General features: G+C 39.8%; 1 protein-coding gene across 1 annotated transcript in view; it reads right to left on the reverse strand.

The window, feature by feature from the left end:
* The window catches only part of EGFR (epidermal growth factor receptor), a 165,806-nt gene that overhangs the window by 43,250 nt on the left and 103,586 nt on the right, over positions 1-18,970 (reverse strand). Inside the window, exons 2-8 of the mRNA XM_075827064.1 lie at positions 6,216-6,367; positions 3,171-3,357; positions 2,775-2,900; positions 2,305-2,373; positions 2,100-2,218; positions 1,869-2,010; positions 228-344 (exon numbers count right to left, since the gene is read on the reverse strand). Coding sequence (XP_075683179.1) covers positions 228-344; positions 1,869-2,010; positions 2,100-2,218; positions 2,305-2,373; positions 2,775-2,900; positions 3,171-3,357; positions 6,216-6,367 — 912 coding nt within the window. The remainder of the gene's footprint in view (positions 1-227; positions 345-1,868; positions 2,011-2,099; positions 2,219-2,304; positions 2,374-2,774; positions 2,901-3,170; positions 3,358-6,215; positions 6,368-18,970) is intronic.

The following is an 18,970-nucleotide window of genomic DNA, read 5'->3' on the forward strand; positions in this document are numbered from 1 at the left end:
ACAACATGACAGGTTTCCTTTGACAAGTCAAATTTGTCAAGTTTTTTTTTTATTGGAGAATGAGGGACCTTTACCAGAGACAATACCTGTAAGAAGTAAATGGAACAGCTGATCCTAAACTTCTTTGTAATAGTTTTATTTAAGAGTGAAAGAAAGTATACATTTGTTTTTGCCTTTACTGCACCCATTATAACTATGTTGAACAGACCTAAAGTTAGGATATTTACCTTGTGTGCACGGTCCATCACACTTTTTACAGCTGCGGACACCTTGGTCATCCACCTCATATGATCCTTGACTACAAGTCCGAACACAAGATCCAAGATCTGTCACTATGTAGTTATCTATAGCATAAAAACAAAATGTATTGAATTTGTGTTTTTCATATTGACAAATACTGAACAAATCAATGCACAGGTTGCATATACTATATACTATAATCAAATGTCCACTCCATGCACTGCTGGGAAGCACACAAACATTCAACGCCTAGTAAAGCAGCAAATAAAATAAAGGTGGCAGAATGCTTGACTGCTTAAGTAGTTGGATAGAGAGAGATTTACTTAGCTACCAATCTACCTACTAGGTTATGTCTTAGAGAATTCGCGAATATACTGGAAGACACTGAGAATGTGGAGTTACAAATGGCAAGCAAAGTGTTAAAAAAGAGATCCTCTCTGTGGTAGAGGCTGACAGCATAATAAAATCTCAGTTTCCAGGTTAGACAGAAAATGTACAACCTAACTGGATTACAGGGGGAATTCAGCATATGCGCCACCAATCCCCTTTGCACTGCAAAATAGAATTTCACTTGTCTTCTAACCCAATGGTTTCAACAACAAATAAACTACCTTACCCTCAGTACGTAGTGTGCGGATGGTTTGGGGGTCTGAATTAATTTAGGGGTCTAGGGTCTGAATTAACTTAGGGGTCTGACTTAATTTAGAGGTCTGGATTAATTTAGGGGTCTGGTCTAGGGTGTTTTATTAAATGTATTATGTGCTGAAAAACATTTTCCTAATTTTATTTATTATAAATTAGAACTTTTATTAAAGTTTTCTTTATATTCTGTGATGCAGCTTCTATGTATGCACTATACATAGAAGCTGCATAGCACCACAGTAAGCCGAATCCGTCAGTCTATTGGACCAACGGCCAACAATGGCTCCTGTGAGCCTCTAGGATAACCCTAATACCGATTACATCTTAGTTCATAAACTTAGATATGATGGATATTAAGGTTATCCTGTGCGTCAGAGATGTTTGTTTTAGTAACCATGTGTCTTCCCCATGAGAAAACAATTCTGGAGCATCGTTTTTTAGAACTTTATGTTGTGCCTTTCCTCTGCTATTCCTCCTTGAAATGTATGAATAAAGGCCTACATGGAAGCTTTATGTAGCTTAACTAATTGATTTAAACGATGGAGATACAGCTACAGTACAAAGCAATGCTTTAAGTTGCATGCCATTGTGTGGACTGCAGCTGTAACTCAAAAAAGTAGCGCTAGAAAAGGTCTCTGTGTAGTCCTAGCCTAATTGACAACTGGGTGTTACCATTCCCCTTGTCAAGAGGAACACATTATGATAATGTCAGCGATGATTAGACAATGTCAGACTGTGTAGCGATACACTCCTTTGACAAGGGGAATGGTAACAGCCAGTTGTCAATTCATTCATGCAAGCAGAGCAAGCGCTTACTTTTAACCAGAATTAAACCTGATAGTACAAAAAATTGGTGTTGATTATATACAAACAGCCTGGCAGGACAGTGGGGGGAGGGGGGTGCAAGATTGGGGAACAGCCCAAGGCTTATGGTCTACTTAATCCACCACTGATGGAGATCCTAGGATGGTAGTACTTTTACTTACGTGGACACTTTGTCACACATGAGGCACCAAAAGTGTATTTCCCCAAAGGGTTACGTTCTACTACATATGTGTTCGGATTGTATGAATGCAGTGGAGGACAGTTTTCAGTGCATATGTCACCATCACGAAATCGGCGGCAAGACTGTAAGGAAAAGTGTTTCGCATGAATTTTATTTTACAATAGTAAAACTCAAATTAAATGTACATAAAAATATAAGTGCTTATAATTACCAAACAGTCTGTTTCTTTAGGACCTGTGCAGCCGGCTGCACACTGACCGTGACAGCAATCACTGGGCATTGGTCCCCTGCAACGTCCAGAACATTGTTCGGCACAATTAAGTTTTGTACCTGAAAGCAAATGCACAATTTTATTTAAAAAAAACAAACAAAAACAATGATGGTTTACATAGCCTTTATTAGCTCAATATACTCACTTATTTGACAGTTCTCCGGACCAGGACCCCAACATGTACCATTACAAGCCTCCTCATCACATTTGGGACCTGTAATGTTCAAAAGACAAGTTCAAGTAACATATTTATGTAATTGTAATGTACAATACTCGGCGGGGGACAGGGCACTGTCCTGTCTCTTCTCAGCACACATCATTTGGGCACAATAGTTAGCCTATCTATATAATTAAAAAAAACATACAAAAGTGTAACAACAAACAATACTTCATACAATAATCTTAGAGAACAAATTAAAAAGAATAAACCACAGATCTCTCAGGAACACAAAGAGCAGTTTGTTCCTCTGAAGATTGGCCATGCACCTAGGCATTGATAAAAGTGAGGGCTAAGTAACTGGGAAGTTAATACACTTAGAACAGTAGTAGTCGTAAGGGAGTACATGTAAAATGATAAAATAAGAGATTGTCTCATTTATTGAAATAAATACATACAGTTTGAGCGGGTACTCTTTTCCACATAAATAATATGGTCTTTGTGAACAATGTCCTCCCACTTGATGGAATCTAGGTTGCAAAGCATTGGATTATTTTTCAAGGTAACACCACCATGAAGAATTTCTGTTAAAATAAAATTGTACAAGGTATATTTCAGACACAACACTACATGAGTAGATTAAAGACATATATACAGACAGATGTATATGAAATAGATAGATAGATAGATAGATAGATAGATAGATAGATAGATAGATAGATAGATAGATAGATAGATAGAGAGAGAGAGAGAGATAGATAGATAGATAGATAGATAGATACATTAGATTAGATAATTTAAATCACTGAGGAAGGGTGCGCATAATAAACAATAAAGTAAACGTCATTGCATACCTTGTAAATTTCTTATGGGCAGCTGCTCCAAACCAACATTTGCATTCTTTTCCAGGAAATTTGAAATTATAGAGAGTGCAGAGTTCTTATGTAAAGTGTTACCTCGGATAATCCTAAGGTTTACCAGTGGAATAATCTTAACACCGTTAACAGCAATAAGAACGTATCCTCCCACTTCTTGTATATCCTGCATGGACATAAAGTAAAAAATCAAGGAAACTAATAAGATGTGCAACAAGTTATTATGTAAAAGTCATAAATAAAATAACTCAATAAATTTAAAGTGTAGCTAAATATTTGACAAACTTCTGACATGTCATAGTGACATGTCAGAAGTTTGGATTGGTGGGGGTCCGAGCACTGAGACCCCCACCAATCGGTATAACGAAGCAGCTGAATCACTTGTGTTAGCGCTGAGCCGCTTCGTGTCTGTTCGGCTTTTTCCGGAAATAAATGTATCGTGTACGGACTCAATAGAATGTCTATGAGCCCGTACTCCGATACATCGGCTTTCCGGAAAAAAACGAACAGACATGAAGCGGATGAGCATTCACATAAGAATTCAGCTGCTTCGTTCTAGCGATTGGTGTGGGTCTCGGACCCCCACCAATCCAAACTTCCGTCATAGAGGAAAAGGGAGAAAAAACCACGGCGCCACATGGTGCAGAACACAAAGGATATTAATGACGATGAACGATGGTGCAGATTATGCTCACCTATAGGAGTTGTGCAAGGGTAGGCACAACTCTACTGAAGGCATGTAATAGTTGGTGATGTAGCTGCAGCTAGGTCCAAGCCGGTGGCATGAAGGCGACTGCACGATACAGCATATATGAGAGGTAGAAAGGGGGAACCAGAATACAGCGCTGCTAACATCAAATTGAAAATCCAGACTAAGAAGTAATTAGTAATAACAGGATTTTATTGGGTTTAGGAAGGTTTGACTAGGCTACGCGTTTCGACGCTGAACCAGCGTCTTCATCAGGCCATAAAATCTTTTTATTAGTAATTACTTCTTAGTCTGGATTTTCAATTTAATGTTAGCAGCGCTGTATTCTGGTCTCCCTTTTCTTCCTCTCATACAAACTTCTGACATGTCACTATGACATGTCAGAAGTTCGTCAAACCTTTAGCTACACTTTAACAAGAAATAGTAACTTGTTAATAAATCTGTATGCAGTAAGCTGCTGAGCGTTGCAGACGGACAGAAATGTAAAGTTTAAATCTGGCTATACAGGGAATTCAGAGCTGTTTATCCCAAAACCAGGTCAGAATTTTAGGGGTTACACTCAAAGGCTGAATGCACATTTGCGTTTCTGTATGCGAATTGTATCTGTCTAGTTTTAAAGAAAAACGCACCAAAATACGCAGCATAAAAACGCACCTATTTCCTCATCAAACTATAAAAACCGCACATTGTGGTTTTAGCTGCGGCATTACATACCTGCGTTTTTGATACGTATTTTCCACATCAAATTACGCAACGAGTGCATTTAGCCTAAACCAGCATAAATCATGCATACTAAAGGGGTGGTTTGTTTAAAAACCCCAATCAACAGAAGGGGGTGCCCTGTTAAGTAGTCTCATTTACTAGCCAAAACAAAGAGTGGCTACAAAGAGAACCTCTCATCCTGGAGGACTCAACATATCCATGCAGACATTTGATGTAATGCCTTGTATCCCCTGTGCAGGTGCTGCAGGTAAATTGAACACTTGATGCTGGGTTCCAACACAGATTACGTCTCTGTACTGCTATAGTCTTTGACATTCAGAACTGTGAAACAAAGTAGATTTGTGCAGTCTATGGGAGAATTTTATTAAGAATGGTGTTTCATTTGCCAGTCTTAATCTTAAAGGGAACCTGTCACCAGCATTTTAGCTATAAAGCCAGCAATACCTGGTGAAAGTGGGTGAAAAATCATTGTCATCTAAGCTATAAATATGTTCTAAGTAAGCTCTGTAGCTTTAGTATTCCGTTTTTCAGTGGTCCCACGCCGTATGCAAATGAGCAGAAAAGAGTCAAATCTTCATCTGAAAAGAGTCAGATTTTCATTCCTCCAGCATCTCAGAGTGGACTCCACCTCCTTCTTTTTTATTGACAGCTCCTTAGCCAGTCAGGGCCGGACAGGTGCCGGCGGTGGGCGGGGTTAAGAAGCTGAGTCCCAGAGGGAAAACGAATTACCATAAAAGGCGGGAAGAGTTTAAACGACTACATTTACTGACAGAGGAGGACTTCAGGAAAGAAGAGAACAGGAACGCACTCTGGACAGCTGCGGCCATTGAGGGGTCAGGCGAGTTTGACAGGTAAGATGTTGATGACAGGATCCCTTTAAAACCGCTGGAGTGAGATGCATCTAATATGCCTCTTAATAAATTAGGCCTATCTCTGGCCGCCCACGTGTCAGAAATTAAATTTTACGCCAGCTACGAATTTGCATAGATTTCAGCAATAATTTACGCCAGTTTCTGCCGTAAATTTGTCAGGTCGCAGGTGACCCTGCAGTACAACAATTTGCCTTGCACAGTTTTTTAAAAGTGCCGGTGGTGTGCACCATTAGTTTTTTTGAAACCTTTCAACACCATAATACTGGCGTAAAGCCGTTTAAATTCTCCCCGATGTGTATGGGCAGCATGGTGGTTCATACTGTTGTCTTGCCGAGTGGTGTCCTGGGTTTGAATCCGACCAAGGGTAACATCTGCTTGGAGCTTGCATGTTCTCCCTGTGTGTGTGTGTGTGTGTGTGTGTGTGTGTGTGTGTTTGTTTCCTCTTGCATTCCACTTAACCTACTAAATGGCTAACTAGGACAGGGACTGATTTTGAGAACAGAGACTGATGTGAGCAATGACAATTTTTGTATAGCACTGCCAAATGTGTTGGTGCTATATAAACAACACATTCAGATTATGTCAGATTTGATAACCAAATATTTCAATGGGCCTTTGAGCTGTGACCTGCTGAAAAAAAGCAGTAAAAAGAAGAAAAAAAAGTAACAACATTGAAATGAAAAGTGCAAGTATGATATTGATTGACATCCAGTCATGTACCTTTAGGAAAGACATGTCATGATTCCGTTTTAAGTGGGTGATTTCCAGATTTCCAAGTACAACCTGACATCCATTGTACATTCTCTTCATATAGTTGTAGTGTTCTTCAGTTGTAGCTATCTGTGTCAGCTTGTTATCATTTCCTAAACAAACTGTAAGAGAAAACCAGAAATGAACCAACTGAGAAATAAAGCAAAGTTGGAAACATAAACTGGTTCAAACAAAAAGTGAAATATAATTACTTTACCAGAGAAAGGTCCAGACTATATAAGTAGACGGCTGTTATAGGGAAAGGTCCAGACTATACAACTAGAATGCTGTTATTGCGGGAGGTCCAGACTATACAACTAGACTGCTGTTATTGCGGGAGGTCCAGACTATACAACTAGAATGCTGTTATAGAGGGAGGTACAGACTATACAACTAAACTGCTGTTATAGGTGGAGATCTAGACTATACAACTATACTGCTGTAATTGCGGGAGGTCCAGACTGTACAACTAACTAAACTGCTATTATAGGGAAGGTCCAGATTATACAACTATACTGCTGTTATAGGGACGGTCCAGATTATACAACTATACTGCTGTTATAGAGGGAGGTACAGACTATACAACTAGACTGCTGTTATAGAGGGAGGTACAGACTATACAACTAAACTGCTGTTATAGGTGGAGATCTAGACTATACAACTAGACTGCTGTTATAGGGGGAGGTGCAGACTATACAACTAGACTGCTGTTATAGGGGGAGGTGCAGACTATACAACTAGACTGCTGTTATAGGTGGAGATCTAGACTATACAACTAGACTGCTGTTATAGGGGGAGGTGCAGACTATACAACTAGACTGCTGTTATAGGGGGAGGTGCAGACTATACAACTAGACTGCTGTTATAGAGGGAGGTGCAGACTATACAACTAGACTGCTGTTATTGAGGGAGGTGCAGACTATACAACTAGACTGCTGTTATAGGGGGAGGTGCAGGCTATACAACTAGACTCTTGTTCTAGGGGGAGGTCTAGACTATACAACTAGACTGCTGTTATAGTGGAAGATCCAGACTATGCAACTAGACTGCTGTCATAGAGGTAGATGCAGACTATACAACTAGACCTCTATTATAGGGAAGGTTCAGACAATGCAAAATGCTGGTAATGGGGGAGGTCCAGACTACACAGCCAGACTACTGTTACAGGGGGCAGTTGGAGCAGCCCAGATATTTGTTTAGTTTTTACTTAGCTTACTTTATAATAATTACTTATTTTTAATTGTATCAGTTATTACTTAAAAGTCATTTTAAAGTGAGTGTACACATTTTATATCTATATCACTAGAGATATTATAAAATTAAATAGAGAACACAGAGCTCATAGACTTAAATATTCAGAAACCCATTCCTTTTCTCTACTAATAATCATTCTGACTTGACAGAGCACGAACTTTGATCCCTTGAGTGTTAAACAGAATAAAAAGGTAATTGAATGACTGGCATGACAAAGGTTAATACATTATTAATGTAGGAGGTCTCCTATTATACAGTTTTCCTGCACACCAGGCTGTAACCCAAGATTGTTGTATAATTTACTGAGCACTTGTTGATAATGGTTTATGCAAATGGTTGTAAAGATCACATGTATGATATTTTTACATATACACGTATTACAGATACAGTAAATATTTACCTACAAAAGGTAATGGAGGTAAAGGGATATTTAATTATTTTTTTTTACAATGACTAAAACAACTGTTCTTGTTGCTAAGTATCACTGTGTGTAAATGACCAGCTCAGACGATCGTTCCAGAATTGTCGGGACGTCTGACGTGGTGGGAAATCCTTATGAGTAAACCAAACTATCCTGACCCTCTCCATGTACTGTAAGAGGAGTTTAAAGGCCAAACTATCTACAGTCTACAATGCATCCTTCTCTGCCCTAATACTATAAGTCTGAAGTCTGTATTCTTCAGCAGAAATGCGTGTATTGCACAGCTGCTTGCGCTACACAGGAAGTTTACAGATGACTGTGTGTATACAGAGGCTCAATTCTTGAACTGGCATCACTAAAGAAGCAGAATCACAGCTGGAAATGACCTGTTTTCTATCCACCCTTTCGCTGCCTTAAGGGTGGATATTGATATCTTAAATTTACATTTTAATGTGGTGTCAAAGAAGGGTTCATATACCCTTCATACAACTGTGTACTATTATGGGACTGTTAAAATTAATTGGCACCATACACATTTCTCAGTGTAATACTGCCGCATTTTAACATACCTACTACGATCGCAACACCTGAACTTAGATCACTATAAGGTTATTCTAGCCATATTACAGCTTTGCTTAATCGGCCTTAGTGTGGACCTGCATGTCACTACAGGAACAAAGGCGAGGGACACAGGTCTAGTTTGGGTGTAGGTAGCATGCACTACCACGAGGACGTGGTCCCATTATAATTTTTTTTTTTTTTCAGTTTTATCCCCCCTTGTATGTATGCCCCTGGTGTTAGATAAATTCATGCTGCTGCATTATACATTTCTAGTCCAAAGCATGATAACGTTTAATACACAGGAAAACACAAACAAGGACCTTACATTGAATAGTTGTTTATGCTGCAAGATCCATATTTCAAAATTTCTGACAGGTGCATAGTATGCAATGGAGTGTAAGCAAAAAAAGGGGAGAGGACGGTTCATTTTCTATCTTGGAAGGGGTTGTAGAATGACGTACGCTGATCACCTCATGTAACAATTATATGCATAGCTACCACTTACCCCTAAAAACACGGTTCCATTTAAGTCATGCACTCTGGAAATTATAGATTTAAGAAATTCAAATCACCCAGACAGCCAAGTACTGCAACTATTCCGCTCCGACCGTAGAATGTTATTTCAGCTCTTTTCTTTCCCGAGTGCACAGCGTAGAGGGAACATTGCACTTAAAGAGGACCTGTCACTAGGTCATATAAGTTGAACTGGTTAACTGACCTGAATAGCGCTGTCTCCCTGATTCCAACACTATTTTCTTTTTTTCCTGGACCCCCCTTTCCAAATATATGGCCCACTGTTTTGTTGACTCCCTGTATGCTAATTTGCTGTAGTTAGCCAACGAGGTGGAGCTAGCTTCCCTGCCTTGGATGCTGACCAATCAGCACGAGGCAGCTTTAGGGTAGTTCACGCTCTGTTGGCTAACTAGACAGTGCTATTCAGGTCAGTAAACCAGTTCAACTTATGTGAACTAGTGACAGCTTCTCTTTAAATATCCTATAATGACATCTTCCTTTATATAATGTTGCAATATGGTCTAAGGATAACAATACAGAATTATTAAAATTTCTTACATCCCTAGAATAATTTTACTGGATCATTTAGGCTTGAAAAGGCATACCAAAGTATACAGTTAGGTCCAGAATTATTTGGACAGTGGCACACGTTTTGGCATGTTAGCTGTTTATCAAAATATATTGAATATACAGTTATATAATCAATATAGGCTTAAAGTGCAGACTCTCAGCTTTAATTTGAGGGTATTTACATCCTTATTTGAGGAAGGGGTTAGGAATTACAGCTCTTTAAAATGTAGCTGCCTCTTTTTCAATGGACTAAAGGTAACTGGACAATTATCTCAAAAGCTATTTAATGGCCTGCATGGGCTATTCCTTTGTTAATCTATCATCAATTAAGCAGGTAAACGGTCTGGAATTGATTCCAGGTATGGCATTTGCATTTGGAAACTGTTGCTGTGAACCCACAACATGAGGTCAATGAGCTCTCAATGCAAGTGAAACAGACCATCGTTAGGCTGAAAAAAAAGAGGAGAAATCCATCAGAGAGAGAGAGAGCAAAAATGTTAGGAGTGGCCAAATCAACAGTTTGGTACATTCTTGAAAAAAAAGAGTGCACTGGTGATCTCTTGAACTCCAAAAGGCCTGGACGACCACGGAAGACTACAATGGTGGATGATCGCAGAATCTTTTCCAGGGTGAAGAAAAACCCCTTCACAACATCTACTCAAGTGAAGAACACTCTCCTGGAAGTAGGTGTATCAGTATCCAAGTCTACCATAAAGAGAAAACTTCATGAGAGCTAATACAGAGGGTTCACCACAAGGTGCAATCCATTAATCAGCCTCAAAAATAGAAAGGCCAGATTAGACTTTGCCAAACAACATCTAAAGAAGTCAGCCCAGTTCTGGAACAGCATGACAGATGAAACTAAGATCAAGTCTTACCAGAATGATGGGAGGAAGAAAGTATGGAGAAGGCTTGGAACGGATCATGATCCAAAGCACACCACATCCTCTGTAAAACATGGTGGAGGCAGTGTGATGACATGGGCATGCATGGCTGCCAAAGGCACCGGTTCACTAGTATTTATTGATGATGAGACTGAAGACAGAAGCATCCGGATGAATTCTGAAGTGTTCAGGGATATACTTTCTGCTCAGATTCAACCAAATGCAGCAAGGTTGATTGGAAGTAGCTTCACAGTACAGATGGACAATGACCCAAAACATACTGTGAAAGCAACCCAGGAGTTTTTTTAAGGAAAATAAGTGGAATATTCTGCAATGGCCAAGTCAATCACCAGATCTCAACCCGATCGAGCTGCATTTCACTTGCTTAAGACTAAACGTAAGGCAGATAGACCCAGAACCAAGCAACAACTGAAGACAGCTGCAGTAAAGGCCTGGCAAAGCATCACAAAGAAGGAAACCCAGTGTTTGGTGATGTCCATGGGTTCCAGACTTCCGGCAGTCATTGCCTGCAAAGGATTCTCTACAAAGTATTTTAAAAAAAATTTTTATTTATGGTAATGTTAATTCGTCCAAATTACTTTTGAGCCCCTGAAATGAGGAGGCTGTGTAGAAAAATTGTTGCAATTCCTAAACGTTTCACAGGATATTTTTGTTCAACCCCTTGAATAAAACCTGAAAGTCTACACTTCAATTGCATCTCAGTTGTTTCATTCCAAATCCAATGTGGTGGCATGCGGAGCCCAAATCATGACAATTGTGTCACTGTCTAAATAATTCTGGACCTAACTGTATATCAGGGTATTGTTCTTCATGCAATTATGCTATATACATATAAGTAAAGGTTCACTGAGGGTGAACCTCCACCTTAAGCAGTGTTGACACACAGGTATTTTCTAATTGCCTTATGATTCATTTCCTTTAAGTGAAGGTAACGTTGCACTCCTCTACCTTTTTATTTCCTCTTGCATCACTACCTAGTCATACCTGGAATAGTTGATTTAATGCTGAAAGGCTAACATTACAATGCACATTTCTTGTAGCTACCTGGGCTGACTTTCCAAATGCAAACATGATAAAGACGTTATCAGTCCTAGGAGATGCACCCATCATCATGACATTACTACAACCTCTCTATCATTAATTCAGATGTACTATGCTTCTGCCACCAAAGTTCAGATAATTGTACTCTCTTGTCACTCTACTGGTAAACATTAACCTTTGTAAATGTTCCATGAAGAGCAAATATTTATAAGAAAACACAACCGAGGAGATAGTACAAATGCGAATGTTGACACATAAGGTGAAACGGATTATTTATTTTATCAGGCAATCATTTTTAATAACCTAAAAAGGTAGTAGTGTAGCATATTCAACCAATGGACGGTATGCTCATTACACAGACTATTCATCAGTGACAGGCCTAGAGAGAGTCATTTCTGCTAGGGCATTGTTGCTTCCAGACAGTGGTATTACTATAGAGAGTGCAGAGGTTGCAGCTGTGCCTCGTTCCCTGGTATTTGAAGTTGTCCAAAGTCTATTCCGCCACATAAGAGGACAGCCGTACATGGCATGTGAATGTTGTTGGTAAAGATTTTGCATTTGGGCCCAATATTTCCCATTTAGAAAACATCCTTGGAAATGGAAAGATAATGTTTGTTGCCTTCTTCAAAACTTTCCAAATGTCACTGGCTAAACAAAAATAATAACCCTTCAGACAGGTCTGCAGGGCAAGCATGAGGTTTATGAAATATAAATGATTAAATATTAAAACTGGCGATCGTTGGGGGTCCCAGCAGTCAGACCCTCACTGATCTAACATTTATTACCTATCCAGTAGATAGGTGGTAACTTGTTACAACTTTAATATCCCTTTAAGGGGAGGAGGATATTGAAAATAACACTTCTTTCTATGCATTTTCCTATGGACATTGATCTCAAATACAATTTGCCCCGCTACTTTATATACTGTATGATGCCTGTATAGACTGATAAAGATAAAACAATATTTTCTTTATGCTGAATGCTTGAGTTTTGAAGGGAAAATGTACACATCTCAATACCCTTTTAATGGCATGGAATACTTTGCGATGCTTAGCTTTTCTATTTTCAAATATTTCATATTTAATGTTCTTCTATTTTTGAATATTTCACCTTCTTTATTAAATAAGCTTCACAGTTCACCCTGTTTTCATGGTTCAATTACTGTGTTAAATTTTCTGGGGTTAGGAAGAAAGGCCAAATGTGCTGAGTTAGATGTGGTCTGCTCTGCCGTAAAATTACGAGTGCTGTGAAACACAGCTGTTGGCATCCTGTCTAGAGGAAGCCAAAAACCACTACATTTCTAAAGAAGGACATGAAATGAAACATGGAAAATGATAAAGTACTGGAATAAAATCTGAAGAAAGAATACCTAAACATAAAAAATAACAAATAATAAACCAAAGTATAATTAATCATAGTGTAACAGTTCAATAATTATAAATCCATGAAACTCTCATTACTTTTATATGAAAAATGGCTTCTTAAACCTGGCCCTTTATAGCATTTTCACTATGACTGCCTTTGATTTGGGTTCCAGTAGTGATATAAGAATATTTTCATAGCATGAAAATTCAAGGACGTCCATAAACCTCAATTTTTATGGGATGAAGCAATCACCTTGGCACATTATAGGATGCAATTTGGTAACTGCTATAATGAGTATCTCCAACTATGAACCTCATTTAGTCGTAAAGTTCCAAAATTATGTGCTCATTAATTTCAAATCTTTATAATCTAGGTCCTTACTGCATAGGGAATTTTATAGGAGTGTATCTAGAGCTGTATGTCTATATTTAGCAAGCTCCCCCTAGTGGTCATTGCAGGTAGCCAGATTTTTATCATTTAAACGGGTATTTCCATCTTGGACAAAGGATATGCCAAAAGTCTCCAATAGATGTGGGTCCCACCTCTAGGACACACACTTATGTCTAGAACGGGGCAAGCTATGCTGTTTGCAGGACCTCCCGAGCTACGGAAATAGCGTAGCTCACTGTGCTACACTGTTTCCGGAACTCTCATTTACGTTTATAGGAGTTCAGGAAACTGCTTAGCTAAATGTGCTTCCTGAAAATATCGGCCACCGATTAAATCGGTGGCGCAGCCCAACGACAGCAAGAGAAGGTAGGACGAGGGTCAGGGGACCCTGTTTTAGAGATAGGACCGGGTCCCAGAGGTGGGACCGCATCTCCCGGACATTTATGACATATCCTCTGGCTATGCCATAAATGTCCAAGATTGCAATACCCCTTTGGATTTGGAGCACTGTATTAGAAAATTAAACTCATCAGGACAGTATTTTGGACCTGTATGTTGCATTCACATCTTGATTGCTTCAACTTGGCATGTGATGGATATATTTTACCACACAGGTTAGAACCTACTCTGCTATTTTATTTTCCCAAAAAAAAGTATATTGACCTATGCCAGTCTGATGGAGGCCAAATGATACACTTTCGGCCTCTGTCAGACTAATGGAGCCCTATGGAGACAGTTAGCATATACGTCGGGAGCTTTCCCGGTGTACGCGCTAAATACAGGGCAAAAACATAATGTGAACAGGGCCTTATTAGTGAATAATTTAGCCTAAATTTTGACCTCAACTGCTTAAAGATCTCTAGATTATTCAATTGTGTCAAAAAAGTAAGCTATGTATTGGACAGAACTATGTTGTTAAGAGCTTTGATGCAAGATATTTCTGCAGTCTAAAGTTTATAAGACCTTGATTTGGTTGCTTGAAAAATTCTCTATGTCTACAAAAAAATCTGGTGGTAATATTGTGGTTGACAGGATCACAGACTTGTTTTCCCAGCTTGGCATAAAATGGTTTTACTGGAATTGTTATTTTACCACCCACTACTTTTTTTGACTGACATTCAAATTACCATGTAGAACAATCCTTAAGAAAACCTTGACTGGGTTTTCCAACCTACACTCATTTTTCTTACGAGCACTGAAGAAAGCCTTCAATTTCCACTCTTGAAATCAATAAAATAAAAGGGGAGAGTCTATGTGTAGGTGTAGATTTACCGTGAACATTTACTTATCATTATCTGAGAATTTCCATATTCACTGCAGCTTTTTACTTCTGAAGTCTTCTGTCTTCTAAGTATTTCTTATGGCCACAGGTATACTATTATTAGAAGCACTATCATTTGAAAGCATGCAAATCCAATAGTTGCACAACAACAGTTATGTACGGCTATTGCTGAAATATTCAGGAAGTCAAAATTATATTTACAATTTGAACCAGGAAGCCTGTACAGCTTAAAGATCAACAAATACAATTATTAAATGGACATTAACATAAAATACCAGTTAATTTAATATTAAGAGGCATCTGTATAATCATCATTAAAAGACATCTGCAACGTAAGCACAATAAAAATGAAGAATATCTACACTTTCAGATAACCTTGTATAATCATCCCTGCCCATATCCTTGTGTTAATGAAGTTGTCTGCATAGATGATAGATGTGGGTCTACCAATTGAGATTGTCTGTCCCATTAGCTATATTTAAAAGTTGTGATGCACTGATGGACTGCGTGAGATGGTCCTTAACTAGTTACAATAGGTGTAAAGCCATCTTTTGTTTCCCCTGCAGTAGGGAAGTAGGTGAGACAAACATTAAAGGACATACGAACGCTCGTTCCAGATCATTGCCCTGTATAAACAGGGCAAAGATTAGCCAATGAACGAGCAATCGCTCATTAATCGGCTGATTGCATTTTTATACGGCCAAAAAGGGAGATGTTCTGCCGACATGATGCAAATGCATGGGGATGAATGATCCTAGTAACAATCGTTTATCTCCATACTAAACGATCATTGCTCCATTTGAAGGGAGCAAACCAGCGCCGATCGACCAACTGTATTTTCGATCAGTGCTCATTTTAATGGTGGTAAACATGGCAATATCTGCCTGTGTAAAACCATCATAACAATGCAGCTCCTCAGCCACAAACAACTGATAAAACCTGACAACCTGTGTATCTATCTAACACACAATAGAGTTATATGCCATATGTGTACAAAAGGTAAAAACTAGCTGACATAAAAGCCCTACTGAAAAAAGGATATTCATAGACCAAGAGTCTATGTTGTAGCGTCCATGGCCGCACTCACCCCCACCTGGCGGCCGCAGCCATGGATCTGTGAGTCGCATCTCCTTCCCAGGAGACACCAGCGCTCACTTCCGCTCTGGTCTGCTGTGTCCAGTAGGGTGCGCGCACATGGGAATCATCATCATCAATTAGCCCATGATTCCCCTGGACTATAAGAAGGGCGCTGCCCCTTTGCTCATTGCCTGAGTATTGTTAGTATTCCCATGTCAGTCTTGCAAATGGTCCCTTAGTGTTATCCTGTTCCCGTTGTTTCCTGTGCCCTGCTACCTGTATCCTGTCCTGTGTCCTTGTTCCTGAGCCAGTAAGTGTTGGAGTCGTGTCCTACTGCACCTGCTGTCTTCTGCCACGTCCTGTGTCAGCCACATCCAGTGTCATCTGCCACTTCCAGTGTCATCTACCACATCCAGTGTCATCAGCCACGTTCAGTGTCATCAGCCACGTCCAGTGTCATCTGCCACTTCCAGTGTCATCTACCACATCCAGTGTCATCAGCCACGTTCAGTGTCATCAGCCACATCCAGTGTCATCTGCCATGTCTGGCGCAATCTGCTGCACCCACCTCCATCCGTGTTAAGGCCTCGGCCACTGTCTGGACTATTCAGGTACCCTAGTGTGGGACTTTGTATTTGATTGGGTGTTCTGTTGCTTGGCCAGCTGCCTCCCTGCTATGGTGGTGCGGCCTAGTGGCTACACATACCCACAGACCGTGACATATGTAATTATGTAAAATATCCATACTCTATACACTATTGCTGTATGTTGCTAAGCTTGAGATGAGGTGGGATGGAATAGGTGGGGAAACAGCATCATGTTCCGCCCTCACAGAAGGTCATGGCTTCACAATTTTTTTCTAATGGGTCCTCACCAGCAAGAATATAGTGATGCCTGGGCCTCACCATTGGTCAAATGATGTAATTTGTTTAATCTGTAATTTGTTTCTGGAGCTCAGTATAAGATTAATATAAGCACACAAGGAGTCAATTATCTTGATAAACCAGAGATTGGTGCAGCCGGAGATAGGCCTGTGCAAGATATGATAATTCCTGTGAAATGTGCATCCTCAGCTGTGCCTCACCAACAACTAGTAAGGGGCCTCACCAGTGAGGCCCGTCTCAAAGTTTAAGAAGACCTATGTTAGGTAAAATGGGTTGTCTGAAAAGGCATTTTAAATACCCTATTAGATAAGTTTGTGTTAATGTGTGGGTCGTAGTTCAGGATTCTAATCTATTAGCCAGAGGGGAGATTAACTAAAAAGAGCGTATCTCTTTTTGGAGGACCCAACATGTCAATGCATTACACAGACAGCCCTCTGATTTTAATGGGAATTGTGTAATACCTAATTTCATCTGTGGTGGCGCTGTAGGGAAATTAAATACTTACTGCCCCAGATTCCTACATAGATTATAGCTGATCTTTAGGGGTTCCAGCATCTGGAAACTCTGCACTCAGTTTATTGCCAAGGAACTGTCTTACAAAATGGTACTGTCCAAATCCACCTCTTTAAGGCAGCAATGTACAAAGCCCCCTCATCCCAAGGGTTGTGTGCCTACAGACTCCAGAGTTGGCAATAAGAGGGTACACTGCGTATACTGAAAGAATGTTTCCAAACAGTACACATGATACATTTTTAGAGGTTACTGTGATTAACTAAAATATTTTACTTACACAAGTGCATACAGTGAAGACGTCCAAAACATAGTATTTTTGTTAAATGTAGAAAGATTCATTTTTCTTTTCTCTGTTTATTAGTCATGGCAGCCCTAAATGAATACATGGGAGCCTGGCCACCTGAAATAACAGAATTTAATTTCTTGTTCCCTATAGGAGAAACGTGACTCTAAGGCCTGAGCACAAAGAAAATAAACTGTACTATGCCAAGTAATGAGCTTTTAGATTCTGACAGGAAGGTGACCCAGGCATTGGTGGTGTACCACATATTAAAATTGGTCTTTGTAAAAAAAAGAAAAAAAAAAAAAGGGTCTTTGTCTAGTTCTAACTTTTGCCGATAAAGATTACATATTCCATATATGCAGTGAAGTGAAACATTTTCCTTTAACTAAGTGGTTCTACTATACACCGTGTTCCAAATTATTATGCACATTGGATTTAACTGTCATAAACATTTAATTATTAGTTTTTCAATTAAACTCATGGATGGTATTGTGTCTTAGGGCTCTTTGGATCATTGTAATCAATCTCAGACACCTGTGATAATTAGTTTTCCAGGTGTGCCCAATCAACGGAAAACTACTTAAGAAGGACGTTCCACATTATTAAGCAGGCCACAGGTTTCAAGCAATATGGGAAAGAAAAAGGATCTCTCTGCTACCGAAAAGCGTGAAATAGTGCAATACCTTGGACAAGGTATGAAAACATTGGATATTTCAAGAAAACTTAGGCGTGATCATCGTACTGTGAAAATATTTGTGGCTGATTCAGAGCACAGACGGGTTCGTTCAGATAAAGGCATAATGAGGAAGGTTGCTGCCAGACAAATTAATAGGATTAGGAGAGCAGCTGCTAAAATGCCATTGCAAAGCAGCAAACGGGTATTTGAAGCCGTGGGTGCATCTGGAGTCCCGCGAACCTCAAGGTATAGGATCCTCCAGAGGTTTGCAAGTGTGCATAAAGCTATTATTCGGCCACCACTAAACAATGCTCACAAGCAGAAACGGTTGCAGTGGGCTAAGAAATACATGAAGACTAATATTCAAACCGTGTTGTTTACTGATGTGTGCCGTGCAACCCTGGATGGTCCAGATGGATGGAGTAGTGGATGGTTGGTGAATGGCCACCATGTTCCAACAAGGCTGCGACGTCAGCAAGGAGGTGGCGGAGTCATGTTTTGGGCTGGAATCATGGGGAGAGAGCTGGTAGGCCCCTTTAGGGTCCCTGATGGTGTGAAAATTACCTCTGCAAAGTACGTAGAGTTTATGACTGACCACTTTCTTCCGTGGTACAAAAAGAAAAACCGTGCCTTCCGTAGCAAAATGATCTTCATGCATGGCAATGCACCATCTCATGCTGCAAAGAATACCTCTGTGTCATTGGCTGCTATGGGCATAAAAGGAGAGAAACTCATGGGGTGGCCCCCATGTTCCTCTGACCTCAACCCTATTGAGAACCTTTGGAGCATCCTAAAGCAAAATATCTATGAGGGTGGGAGGCAGTTCACATCAAAACAGAAGTTCTGGGAGGCTATTCTGACATCCTGCAAAGATATTCAAGCAGAAACTGTCCAAATACTCACAAATTTAATGGATGCAAGAATTGTGAAGGTGATATCAAAGAAGGGGTCCTATGTTAACATGTAACTTGGCCTGTTAAGTTTTTTTTG

Source organism: Rhinoderma darwinii, chromosome 5 (genome assembly GCF_050947455.1).
Source record: "Rhinoderma darwinii isolate aRhiDar2 chromosome 5, aRhiDar2.hap1, whole genome shotgun sequence".
Taxonomy (NCBI): Eukaryota; Metazoa; Chordata; class Amphibia; order Anura; family Rhinodermatidae; genus Rhinoderma; species Rhinoderma darwinii.